The sequence below is a fragment of the Coregonus lavaretus genome (assembly GCF_964263955.1).
Source record: "Coregonus lavaretus genome assembly, contig: HAP1_SCAFFOLD_378, whole genome shotgun sequence".
Classification (NCBI taxonomy): domain Eukaryota; kingdom Metazoa; phylum Chordata; class Actinopteri; order Salmoniformes; family Salmonidae; genus Coregonus; species Coregonus lavaretus.
In genome coordinates this window covers 220,790-235,250 of record NW_028157897.1, presented here as the reverse complement: position 1 = coordinate 235,250, position 14,461 = coordinate 220,790, and the positions used below count along the sequence as shown (strand labels likewise).

General features: G+C 44.1%; 1 protein-coding gene across 2 annotated transcripts in view; it reads right to left on the bottom strand.

Moving 5' to 3' along the window:
• Positions 1–627: 627 nt before the first annotated feature.
• The window catches only part of LOC311124660 (glycogenin-1-like), a 39,637-nt gene continuing 25,803 nt past the window's right edge, over positions 628–14,461 (bottom strand). The window contains exons 5-7 of one of the 2 annotated variants that reach the window (XM_084198770.1): positions 5,157–5,283; positions 2,933–3,149; positions 628–1,112 (exon numbers count right to left, since the gene is read on the bottom strand). In XM_084198770.1, coding sequence (XP_084054896.1) covers positions 954–1,112; positions 2,933–3,149; positions 5,157–5,283 — 503 coding nt within the window. In that variant the 3' untranslated portion in view covers positions 628–953. Of the gene's footprint in view, positions 1,113–2,932; positions 3,150–4,121; positions 5,284–14,461 lie in introns of both variants that reach the window. The other variant, XM_084198769.1, reaches the window with a different exon arrangement.

The following is a 14,461-nucleotide window of genomic DNA, read 5'->3' as shown; positions in this document are numbered from 1 at the left end:
CCAGTCTGTTAGACCCTAGTTGGGCTGTGAAAGCATTTCCAGTCTGTTAGTCCCTAGTTGGGCTGTGAAAGCATTTCCAGTCTATTAGTCCCTAGTTGGGCTGTGAAAGCATTTCCAGTCTGTTAGTCCCTAGTTGGGCTGTGAAAGCATTTCCAGTCTGTTAGTCCCTAGTTGGGCTGTGAAAGCATTTCCAGTCTGTTAGACCCTAGTTGGGCTGTGAAAGCATTTCCAGTCTGTTAGTCCCTAGTTGGGCTGTGAAAGCATTTCCAGTCTGTTAGTCCCTAGTTGGGCTGTGAAAGCATTTCCAGTCTGTTAGTCCCTAGTTGGGCTGTGAAAGCATTTCCAGTCTGTTAGTCCCTAGTTGGGCTGTGAAAGCATTTCCAGTCTATTAGTCCCTAGTTGGGCTGTGAAAGCATTTCCAGTCTATTAGTCCCTAGTTGGGCTGTGAAAGCATTTCCAGTCTGTTAGACCCTAGTTGGGCTGAAAGACGTCACATGGACATGGCAGGATAATCCAGTAAACTCTTTCTTAGTCAGTGAGGACTCAGAAGTATTGCCACCCCTGCATCTATGAAAGGGGTATTTCAGTGCAAAAAAATAAAATAAAAAAATCTTTAATTTGTCAAAGTGTGAATAAAGGCTATATTTTATTGAGTTTTCTATTCTGTTCACAAATACAGCGATAAAAAAAAAGTCTTGTTATAAATCACAATTGTGTCGATAAATTCATCCTTCACAGTGTGGTAATCTTTACAGTACGTGACAGACTAAACATACTATACCAGTATTCCATAGTTTATGCGCTCTGCCAACGATGTCAGAATGTTACCCATTGTAAAACAATTGTTGTAATCCTTAGAGCTGGGTAGTGACACACTAACTCAGAACAACATGGAGAAACAACTAGACTGAATCTGTCAAACTAACTGATCCCCTGTAGACCTTTATTTCCCTCTATTTGAGAAAAGCGTCAAGCTTTTTCTGGATATTGTCAAACGAATCCATTCCCATGTAGTCCGCCTGGCCCTGTTCCCATTTCTGCTTGCGTTCCTCGGATGCCTCTGGTGACACGTACGGCTCAGTGTGATGGGGGTCCTGTGACGCGCTGCTCCCCTGGAGGGGAGAAGAAACGAAACAAGAATATTAACATCTAGAACGGAGAGATTTGATGAATTCTGGAAAAAGACTAAAAGCTCTGGAGAAACCTGTTCCTTTGCAGTCAGTACAGCAGTACACAATTATCTAAAACCTGGCATTCATATTAACACATTGATATAAACCATCAATCGATCTATACTGAACAAAGATAAACTCAACATGCAACAATTTCAAAGATTTTACTGAGTTACAGATCATTTAAGGAAATCTATGGATTTCACATAACTGGGAATACAGATATGAATCCATTGGTCACAGATACCTTAGAAAAAAATTGTAGGTGCATGGATCAGAAAACCAGTCAGTTTCTGGTGTGACCACCATTTGCCTCATGCAGCGCGACATCTCCTTCGCATAGAGTTAATCAGGCTGTTGATTGTGGCCTGTGGAATGTTGTCCCACTTAAATAGCTGAGCGATGTTTCTGGATATTGGCGAGAACTGGAACACGCTGTCGTACATGTCGATCTTGAGCATCCCAAACATGCTCAATAAGTGACATGTCTGGTGAGAATGCAGGCCATGGAAGAACTGGGACATTTTCAGCTTCCAGGAATTGTGTACAGATCCTTGCGACATGGGGCTGTGCATTATCATGCTGAAACATGAGGTGATTGCGGCGGATGAATGGGCCTCAGGATCTTGACACGGTATCTCTGAGCATTCAAATTGCCATCGATAAAATGCATATTGTGTTCATTTTCCGTAGCTTATGCCTGCCCATACCATAACCCCACCATGGGGCACTCTGTTCACAACGTTGGCATTGGCAAACCGCATGACGCCGTACACGTGGTCTGCAGTTGAGGTCGGTTGGACGTACTGCCAAATTCTCTAAAACAACGTTGGAGGCGGCTTATGGTAGAGAAATGAACATTCAATTCTCTGGCAACAGCTCTGGTGGACATTCCTGCAGTCAGCATGCCAATTGCTCGCTCCCTCAAAACTTGAGACATCTGTGGCATTGTGCTGTGACAAAACTGCACCTGTGTAATGATCATGCAGTTTAATCAGCTTCTTGATATGCCAATTGTGTTCCTTGGCAAAGGAGAAATGCTCACTAACAGGGCTGTAAACAAATTTGGCCACAAATAAGCTTTTTGTGCGTAAGGCACACTTCTGGGATCTTTTATTTCAGCTCATAAAACATGGGACCAACACTTTACATGTTGCCTTTATAATTTTTGTTCAGTGTAGATCGTCAGCGAACTACCCCCTACCCCTATAGTATTATAGGTCTAGAAGCTAAGCCAGGTTTGTTGTCCAACAGATTGTCCACAAGAAGCAGCGATAGTTAGTGACCAGCGACAAGGTGTTGTCTGTTAAGCAATCACAACCGACTAGTCTTCAGCGTACCTTCCATCCACCTTCCTAGATCTGTGACCATAGATCTGTGACCATAGATCTGTGACCATAGATCTGTGACCATAGCTCATGCCAGTGACCATGATGGTTACGACTTTCTTTGACCGAGGACTGGAACTTTATCAGATGGACGAATGAGAGGGTTAGACGTCTCAACAGCCACCAGGTAGACGAATGAGAGGGTTAGACGTCTCAACAGCCACCAGGACTGAAGTATCACTACATTTTACAAATTGACTAATCATAATTTCTATTGTTTAGGTATTAATTAATTCAGGATGTGCGGTGGTCCAACATTACTTTTACTCACCAACAAGAAACATCCAAGTTAACACTTAATAATTCAAACTGTTCAAGTTGTTGATAACGGTTCTGTAGAGGAAGAACAAAGGTTAATACTTCTAGACTCACTTCCACACAGCCAGAGTGGAAGGGCTGGTCTCCGTATCCCTCCGTCATCATGGGCACCACAGAGGAAGAGTAGAGCATCCACCAGTCCAGGAGGAAGGTGGGGTGTGTGGAGGCCTCCTGCATGTCCCCGCTGATCCGCTTGGTCTCGGGGTCGAACGTGTAACTCCACGGCTTGGTCTGACCCAGGAAGTGGACCACCTTGGCGTTGCCACCGTATCTGGAACAGAATGTATGTTAACTTACATCTTGTTGCGAATCCAACTAATCTTGTAGTTAACGATTGTTGTGAATGCTGTGGTTTGACATGTTTGACTGGCTTTTGGCCAGTATATCTGCAATACTGGGGGCAAATTGGGTAATAAATAAGTGTGATTAAATTATACAGGATACAATATCATTTAAATCAGCAGTAATAAGATTCCAAGAGTCACCAGTCTATTCTAAAACCTCTCAGTACTGTCCTTTCCACACCCAATCAACAGTGTGACTGACAGTACTGTCTTTTACACACCCAATCAACAGTGTGACTGACAGTACTGTCCTTTACACACCCAATCAACAGTGTGAGTGACTGTCCTGTCCTTTCCACACCCAATCAACAGTGTGACTGACAGTACTGTCTTTTCCACACCCAATCAACAGTGTGACTGACAGTACTGTCTTTTACACACCCAATCAACAGTGTGACTGACAGTACTGTCTTTTACACACCCAATCAACAGTGTGACTGACAGTACTGTCTTTTACACACCCAATCAACAGTGTGACTGACAGTACTGTCTTTTCCACACCCAATCAACAGTGTGAGTGACTGGCACTCGAAGCAGGACAGGGAGCTCTAGTCATTCTGAGCAGTAGTAGCAAGTAAATACATGTTGTTCCGTCATTCTGATACCGTTGCCAGGGGGAAGACATGAACCCACGTTAACCACCGAGCTAACAGTTTGTTAATGAGACGGCTGATTTCGCCAGAGCAAAAAATAAATGCCAGAGAGGGTGAGAAAAAGAGCGCCTTACGCCTCCCGTTCTCTCACAGCCAGTCTACTGTTGAGTCCCACCTAATGTTCAGCAATCAGGGAATTCTAGAAAACATCTCAAATATTAAACTTGATGTAGCCATGTTTGTGATCTACACATATAGTTCAATACCATGAGTATGCAGGAAGGTAGGTGTAGATTGAGTACATACTGTTTGAATGCTGGAAGGTAGGTGTAGATTGAGTACATACTGTTTGAATGCTGGAAGGTAGGTGTAGATTGAGTACATACTGTTTGAATGCTGGAAGGTGGTGTAGATTGAGTACATACTGTTTGAATGCTGGAAGGTAGGTGTAGATTGAGTACATACTGTTTGAATGCTGGAAGGTAGGTGTAGATTGAGTACATACTGTTTGAATGCTGGAAGGTAGGTGTAGATTGAGTACATACTGTTTGAATGCTGGAAGGTGGTGTAGATTGAGTACATACTGTTTGAATGCTGGAAGGTAGGTGTAGATTGAGTACATACTGTTTGAATGCTGGAAGGTGGTGTAGATTGAGTACATACTGTTTGAATGCTGGAAGGTAGGTGTAGATTGAGTACATACTGTTTGAATGCTGGAAGGTAGGTGTAGATTGAGTACATACTGTTTGAATGCTGGAAGGTAGGTGTAGATTGAGTACATACTGTTTGAATGCTGGAAGGTAGGTGTAGATTGAGTACGTACTGTTTGAATGCTGGAAGGTAGGTGTAGATTGAGTACATACTTTTTGAATGCTGGAAGGTGGTGTAGATTGAGTACGTACTGTTTGAATGCTGGAAGGTAGGTGTAGATTGAGTACATACTGTTTGAATGCTGGAAGGTAGGTGTAGATTGAGTACGTACTGTTTGAATGCTGGAAGGTAGGTGTAGATTGAGTACATACTGTTTGAATGCTGGAAGGTAGGTGTAGATTGAGTACATACTTTTTGAATGCTGGAAGGTAGGTGTAGATTGAGTACGTACTGTTTGAATGCTGGAAGGTAGGTGTAGATTGAGTACGTACTGTTTGAATGCTGGAAGGTAGGTGTAGATTGAGTACATACTGTTTGAATGCTGGAAGGTGGTGTAGATTGAGTACATACTGTTTGAATGCTGGAAGGTAGGTGTAGATTGAGTACATACTGTTTGAATGCTGGAAGGTAGGTGTAGATTGAGTACATACTGTTTGAATGCTGGAAGGTAGGTGTAGATTGAGTACGTACTGTTTGAATGCCGGAAGGTAGGTGTAGATTGCGATGCTGCTGAGGTTGTAGATGAAAGGGAGGTGTTTTGATATATCTGTTGTTGCCCAGTTACTGAAGTAGCCATTCAACACCCCCTGGTCCCCACCTAGAGAGAAAAACAACATCAGTTAGCAACAACGCACAACAGGGAGCACAATATATTTTGCCCCAACACATAATGGTTAGGAGTGGTTCAAAACGCGAGGAAGCAGAGACTAGTTCAAGAGTTCATCTAGAAGTACTTCATTTATCATAAGCTTTGTACATTGTCCAGGATATGAAGAGACCAGACACTTAGCCCACCACTGTAAGACCAAAGTTATTTAAAACAGAAACACATTGTTCATATCCTCGGCACCCAAGGCACAACCCTCAGAGACAAGCAACACAATCACTATACAAGAGGTGGGCAATACAGAAAGCCTAGTGCAGACTTCACTATACAAGAGGTGGGCAATACAGAAAGCCTAGTGCAGACTTCACTATACAAGAGGTGGGCAATACAGAAAGCCTAGTGCAGACTTCACTATACAAGAGGTGGGCAATACAGAAAGCCCAGACTTCACTATACAAGAGGTGGGCAATACAGAAAGCCTAGTGCAGACTTCACTATACAAGAGGTGGGTAATACAGAAAGCCTAGTGCAGACTTCACTATACAAGAGGTGGGTAATACAGAAAGCCTAGTGCAGACTTCACTATACAAGAGGTGGGCAATACAGAAAGCCTAGTGCAGACTTCACTATACAAGAGGTGGGCAATACAGAAAGCCTAGTGCAGACTTCACTATACAAGAGGTGGGTAATACAGAAAGCCCAGACTTCACTATACAAGAGGTGGGCAATACAGAAAGCCTAGTGCAGACTTCACTATACAAGAGGTGGGCAATACAGAAAGCCTAGTGCAGACTTCACTATACAAGAGGTGGGTAATACAGAAAGCCTAGTGCAGACTTCACTATACAAGAGGTGGGTAATACAGAAAGCCCAGACTTCACTATACAAGAGGTGGGCAATACAGAAAGCCTAGTGCAGACTTCACTATACAAGAGGTGGGCAATACAGAAAGCCTAGTGCAGACTTCACTATACAAGAGGTGGGTAATACAGAAAGCCTAGTGCAGACTTCACTATACAAGAGGTGGGCAATACAGAAAGCCTAGTGCAGACTTCACTATACAAGAGGTGGGTAATACAGAAAGCCTAGTGCAGACTTCACTATACAAGAGGTGGGCAATACAGAAAGCCTAGTGCAGACTTCACTATACAAGAGGTGGGCAATACAGAAAGCCTAGTGCAGACTTCACTATACAAGAGGTGGGTAATACAGAAAGCCCAGACTTCACTATACAAGAGGTGGGCAATACAGAAAGCCTAGTGCAGACTTCACTATACAAGAGGTGGGCAATACAGAAAGCCTAGTGCAGACTTCACTATACAAGAGGTGGGCAATACAGAAAGCCTAGTGCAGACTTCACTATACAAGAGGTGGGTAATACAGAAAGCCTAGTGCAGACTTCACTATACAAGAGGTGGGCAATACAGAAAGCCTAGTGCAGACTTCACTATACAAGAGGTGGGCAATACAGAAAGCCTAGTGCAGACTTCACTATACAAGAGGTGGGTAATACAGAAAGCCTAGTGCAGACTTCACTATACAAGAGGTGGGCAATACAGAAAGCCTAGTGCAGACTTCACTATACAAGAGGTGGGCAATACAGAAAGCCTAGTGCAGACTTCACTATACAAGAGGTGGGTAATACAGAAAGCCCAGACTTCACTATACAAGAGGTGGGCAATACAGAAAGCCTAGTGCAGACTTCACTATACAAGAGGTGGGCAATACAGAAAGCCTAGTGCAGACTTCACTATACAAGAGGTGGGTAATACAGAAAGCCTAGTGCAGACTTCACTATACAAGAGGTGGGTAATACAGAAAGCCCAGACTTCACTATACAAGAGGTGGGCAATACAGAAAGCCTAGTGCAGACTTCACTATACAAGAGGTGGGCAATACAGAAAGCCTAGTGCAGACTTCACTATACAAGAGGTGGGCAATACAGAAAGCCTAGTGCAGACTTCACTATACAAGAGGTGGGCAATACAGAAAGCCTAGTGCAGACTTCACTATACAAGAGGTGGGTAATACAGAAAGCCCAGACTTCACTATACAAGAGGTGGGCAATACAGAAAGCCTAGTGCAGACTTCACTATACAAGAGGTGGGTAATACAGAAAGCCCAGACTTCACTATACAAGAGGTGGGCAATACAGAAAGCCTAGTGCAGACTTCACTATACAAGAGGTGGGTAATACAGAAAGCCTAGTGCAGACTTCACTATACAAGAGGTGGGCAATACAGAAAGCCTAGTGCAGACTTCACTATACAAGAGGTGGGTAATACAGAAAGCCTAGTGCAGACTTCACTATACAAGAGGTGGGCAATACAGAAAGCCTAGTGCAGACTTCACTATACAAGAGGTGGGTAATACAGAAAGCCTAGTGCAGACTTCACTATACAAGAGGTGGGCAATACAGAAAGCCTAGTGCAGACTTCACTATACAAGAGGTGGGCAATACAGAAAGCCTAGTGCAGACTTCACTATACAAGAGGTGGGTAATACAGAAAGCCCAGACTTCACTATACAAGAGGTGGGCAATACAGAAAGCCTAGTGCAGACTTCACTATACAAGAGGTGGGCAATACAGAAAGCCTAGTGCAGACTTCACTATACAAGAGGTGGGCAATACAGAAAGCCTAGTGCAGACTTCACTATACAAGAGGTGGGTAATACAGAAAGCCTAGTGCAGACTTCACTATACAAGAGGTGGGCAATACAGAAAGCCTAGTGCAGACTTCACTATACAAGAGGTGGGTAATACAGAAAGCCTAGTGCAGACTTCACTATACAAGAGGTGGGCAATACAGAAAGCCTAGTGCAGACTTCACTATACAAGAGGTGGGTAATACAGAAAGCCTAGTGCAGACTTCACTATACAAGAGGTGGGCAATACAGAAAGCCTAGTGCAGACTTCACTATACAAGAGGTGGGCAATACAGAAAGCCTAGTGCAGACTTCACTATACAAGAGGTGGGTAATACAGAAAGCCTAGTGCAGACTTCACTATACAAGAGGTGGGCAATACAGAAAGCCTAGTGCAGACTTCACTATACAAGAGGTGGGTAATACAGAAAGCCTAGTGCAGACTTCACTATACAAGAGGTGGGCAATACAGAAAGCCTAGTGCAGACTTCACTATACAAGAGGTGGGTAATACAGAAAGCCCAGACTTCACTATACAAGAGGTGGGCAATACAGAAAGCCTAGTGCAGACTTCACTATACAAGAGGTGGGTAATACAGAAAGCCCAGACTTCACTATACAAGAGGTGGGCAATACAGAAAGCCTAGTGCAGACTTCACTATACAAGAGGTGGGTAATACAGAAAGCCCAGACTTCACTATACAAGAGGTGGGCAATACAGAAAGCCTAGTGCAGACTTCACTATACAAGAGGTGGGTAATACAGAAAGCCTAGTGCAGACTTCACTATACAAGAGGTGGGCAATACAGAAAGCCTAGTGCAGACTTCACTATACAAGAGGTGGGCAATACAGAAAGCCCAGACTTCACTATACAAGAGGTGGCCAATACAGAAAGCCTAGTGCAGACTTCACTATACAAGAGGTGGGCAATACAGAAAGCCCAGACTTCACTATACAAGAGGTGGGCAATACAGAAAGCCTAGTGCAGACTTCACTATACAAGAGGTGGGCAATACAGAAAGCCTAGTGCAGACTTCACTATACAAGAGGTGGGCAATACAGAAAGCCTAGTGCAGACTTCACTATACAAGAGGTGGGCAATACAGAAAGCCTAGTGCAGACTTCACTATACAAGAGGTGGGCAATACAGAAAGCCTAGTGCAGACTTCACTATACAAGAGGTGGGCAATACAGAAAGCCTAGTGCAGACTTCACTATACAAGAGGTGGGCAATACAGAAAGCCTAGTGCAGACTTCACTATACAAGAGGTGGGCAATACAGAAAGCCTAGTGCAGACTTCACTATACAAGAGGTGGGCAATACAGAAAGCCCAGACTTCACTATACAAGAGGTGGGCAATACAGAAAGCCTAGTGCAGACTTCACTATACAAGAGGTGGGTAATACAGAAAGCCTAGTGCAGACTTCACTATACAAGAGGTGGGCAATACAGAAAGCCCAGACTTCACTATACAAGAGGTGGGCAATACAGAAAGCCTAGTGCAGACTTCACTATACAAGAGGTGGGTAATACAGAAAGCCCAGACTTCACTATACAAGAGGTGGGCAATACAGAAAGCCCAGACTTCACTATACAAGAGGTGGGCAATACAGAAAGCCTAGTGCAGACTTCACGGACAGCTACTCTCTGGAAAAATTTACTTACTATGAACGATGTGGCCGTCTCACCTAGCTACCTTAAGATGGATGCACTAACTAAGTCGCCCCTGCTATATGACTAAAATGTAATGGATTTGTGAACAGGTTGTCTGAATGATAAGACTTCTGATGGATGGAGCAGAGTGAGGCAGTACAAAGGAGAGTAGCTGTAACCGTTGGATGGATCAGCTGGCTGTCAGTCTCATTCAGCAGTCTATCCAACACGCATGGATCAGCTGGCCGTCAGTCTCATTCAGCCGTCTATCCAACACGTATGGATCAGCTGGCCGTCAGTCTCATTCAGCCGTCTATCCAACACGTATGGATCAGCTGGCCGTCAGTCTCATTCAGCAGTCTATCCAACACGTATGGATCAGCTGGCCGTCAGTCTCATTCAGCAGTCTATCCAACACGTATGGATCAGCTGGCTGTCAGTCTCATTCAGCCGTCTATCCAACACGTATGATCAGCTGGCCGTCAGTCTCATTCAGCCGTCTATCCAACACGTAAGGATCAGCTGGCCGTCAGTCTCATTCAGCCGTCTATCCAACACGTATGGATCAGCTGGCCGTCAGTCTCATTCAGCAGTCTATCCAACACGTATGGATCAGCTGGCCGTCAGTCTCATTCAGCAGTCTATCCAACACGTATGGATCAGCTGGCTGTCAGTCTCATTCAGCCGTCTATCCAACACGTATGGATCAGCTGGCCGTCAGTCTCATTCAGCAGTCTATCCAACACGTATGGATCAGCTGGCCGTCAGTCTCATTCAGCAGTCTATCCAACACGTATGGATCAGCTGGCTGTCAGTCTCATTCAGCCGTCTATCCAACACGTATGATCAGCTGGCCGTCAGTCTCATTCAGCTGGCCGTCAGTCCCATTCAGCCGTCTATCCAACACGCATTCACCTGTAACCCCTAAAGCTATTAGACTTTCTGCCAACACCACCACAGGCTCCTTGTCAGTTGACTACTCAGATCAGTCCTGACAGTAAAACTGGTTGTTCAGAAACACAAAGCTGCCCTCAATAATGTCTACATGGATGGTCTGAATAGACGGTGCTTTCAGAAAGTATTCATAACCCTCGACTTATTCCACACTGTTGTTACAGCCTGAATTCAAAATGGATGAAATTAATTTTTTCCTCACCAAACTACACACAATAACCCAAAATGTATGTAAATTAGATTTGTATTTCATTTTCATAAGTATTCACACCAGAGTCAATACCTTGTTGAAGCACCTTTGGCAGCGATTACAGCTGTGGGTCTTAATTCCTGGATACGTCTAAATGCTTTCCACAACTGCATTGTGCAACATTTGCCAATTACTCTTTTCAAACTGGTTGTTGATCATTGCTAGACAGCCATTTTCAGGTCTTGCCATGCTGTAGATTCTCAAGTAGATTTAAGTCAAAACTAACACGGCCACTCAGGATCATTCAGTCTTCTTGGTAAGCAACTCCAGTTTAGATTTGGCCTTGTTTTTTAGGTTATTGTCCTGCTGCAAGGGGAATTCATCTCCCAGTGTCTGTTGGAAAGAAGACTGAACCAGGATTTCCTCTGGGATTTTGCCTGCGCTTAGCTCCATTCCATTTCTTTTTTATCCTGAAAAACTCCCTAGTCCTTAACGATTACAAGTATACCCATAACATGATGCAGCAACCACCATGCTTGAAAATATGGAGTGGTACTCAGTAATGTGTTGTTTTGGATTTGCCCCAAAAATACAGTTGAATACTTCGACTCAAAACATTGCACATTTTTTTATCATTTGGAAAATTAAAAAAAAAACATGTTCACTGACATGGGTTATTGTGTGTAGGTCAGTGGCAAAAAAATAAGTTTTATCCATTTTGAATTCAGGCTTAAAAAAAAAAAAAAACGTGGAAAGTCAAGGGGTGTGAATACTTTCCTGAAGGCACTGTAGAGCCACTATACACCCCCCCCCCATCCAGCCACTCTCCATCCAGCCACTCTCCATCCCCACATCCAGCCACTCTCCATCCCCAAGCCCTACAGTCCAGCACACGAAAACATGAGGAAGTCCTTTAAAATGGCTGAGCAACCTTCTCAGAAGAGGCCCACCTTCCTTGGGATCTACACACACGTAAGGTGTGCAGAAGGTCATTGAGTAAATCACATTCAAGGTTTCACAATCCACCAGTCAAATTACAATACAAGGAGTGAATGTAACCACTGAGGAGAGACTAGCCACAGGTTAGTGTACACAGAACAGAATGTGAGCAAGAGGACCTTTAAAAGCTGGAGACTATTCTACGTAGGCTACGTGTTCTACAGCATAGAGCTGTCTCGGTACAGTCTCGAAAATCACATGTCTGCAGTTAATTATAGGCAGAGCGGCTGAAGTACTGTCCTTCCATTCATTCAGCCCAACCCCGGCCCGTATACCACAGCCCCAGATACTCCCCCTTACTGTCCTTCCATTCATTCAGCCCAACCCCGGCCCGTATACCACAGCCCCAGATACTCCCCCTTGGGGCTTTCCTCCAGCAGAGAGGTTCCATAAAGTTAATGAGCCCAAGTATTTTCATTTAGAGGGGCTGAGCAGAAACCAGTAGGAATGCGGCTCAAACCCTGCGGGTACTGGCAGTGGATGATACAGAACCACAGGTCCAGATACCAGCCCAGGGCAGAAGCATATCTGACCTGGACAGCATGCAGTAATAAAAGGGGAAATTGTATCGAGGCACCCCAGGACCATGACCTGAAGTCTGATCTCTCCTGAACCATTTCATCACTCAGATCTGCCATTGCCAAATAGTTGGTTCTGTTGGTTAGCCAGCGCTATAGTCAGGTCAAAAATGATTGGCCCAATAACGTGGGCCCTGACTATGTTAATTTACTCACGCTATGTTTTTTCAGTCGTAGTGGAGGACCAGAGCATAAACGCTAAAGGTCAGAGAAGAACTGCAATCACAGCTACAGTGAAAAATAAATACTAAAGTTTTAGCCAATTACCATACCCAGCTAGCATACCTCTAATCCATTAATAATAATAAGCCATTTAGCAGACGCTTTTATCCAAAGCGACTTACAGTCATGTGTGCATACATTTTTACGTATGGGTGGTCCCGGGGATCGAACCCACTACCCTGGCATGTCCCGGGGACATTAATGTGCCATTAAACAGCACAGGGAATCCAGGTGGATTAGAACACTGACCGGGGATCAGGTCTGACTGGACACTGACCGAGGATCAGGTCTGACTGGACACTGACCGAGGATCAGGTCTGACTGGACACTGACCGAGGATCAGGTCTGACTGGACACTGACCGAGGATCAGGTCTGACTGGACACTGACCGAGGATCAGGTCTGACTGGACACTGACCGGGGATCAGGTCTGACTGGACACTGACCGGGGATCAGGTCTGACTGGACACTGACCGAGGATCAGGTCTGACTGGACACTGACCGAGGATCAGGTCTGACTGGACACTGACCGAGGATCAGGTCGGACTGGACACTGACCGGGGATCAGGTCTGACTGGACACTGACCGAGGATCAGGTCTGACTGGAAAATGGTAAACACATCCTTCAAAATGGAGATATGGACATGCTCCTCCAACAAGCCTGCGTTCTTGGTAGACAAAAAGTGTTTGTGGTTTGTTTTGTCTGGGAGGTCCAGGTTCCTCCTGTGTGATACCAGCCCAGAAAGACAATCCAAGATGGCGGCAGGGCAGTTCCACTGAGCACGTTGTGCCTCTGAAGTGTATATTAGCAAGACCGTTACAGGCTGTTGTCATTAACTCTTCCATTACTTTGTCTTCAGTGTTCAATGTCAACAGTGAACTGTGATTGACTCCCATTGTCCACTAGAACTTTCCACCATCACCTCAACCACAAAGACCATGTTAGAGGGGAAGGGGAGGGAACTTGTTTGTCTGCCATATATTAAAGATAAACTGGCTGAAAAGAATTAGCATAAATAGAAAAATATACCAGTTTGATTTGAGGACATAAATGTTGCCAGCTGCCCCATACAGGCTGCAACATCAATGGGAAGAGATTTTCGATGTACTGATTCCATGGCACATGGTTTATGAACTGATACAAAAAAACACTTGATTCAACACTGAGTTTTTCAATTGAAATAATACAAGATTCTTGCCACCAACAGAATACAGTGCCTTGCAAAAGTATTCATCCCTTGGCGTTTTTCCTATTTTGTTGCATTACAACCTGTCATTTAAATGGATTTAATGTAATGGACATACAAAATAGTCCAAATTGGTGAAGTGAAATTAAGAAAATGGAGATATTTCACAGAGTCCCCTTTAACAAGGGAAGGGGTTTATTAATGACGTCTCACGTTAACCCTTTCTGTGATTATTTTGCTAGCAATGTTTTACCGTGTGGGAAATTATTCTCTTATATTTTAGATGTGCTGTTAGCTTAGAAAGAATACATTGATGATTAAACATAATAGGTTTGTGCTGTACTGATATAGATTGGTCAACATAACAACATCATGGAGCAGCAGTCGGGAGTGGTCGTGTTTTTCTCTAGCTCTCTAGCTGGAGGTAAGCAAACTTCTCATTTGGTGTTGAGTAAAGCTTAACCATGTATTAGATCGTAGGTTGGTAGTTAGTTGTAGTTAGGTAGTGTATTTATTATTAGGTTAGTATTGTTGTTATTGTAGGTTTCCGTAGGTTATTGTAGGCTAGTATTGAAGCACGAGGCTAGCTAGCTAGCGGGTAGCTACTGGTAACGATTAGCAACGGTGGAGAGCTTCCCATATGGTGTTGAGTAAAGCTTAACCATGTATTAGATCGTAGGTTGGTAGTTAGTTGTAGTTAGGCATTGTATTTATCATAGGCTAGTTTTGTTGTTATTGT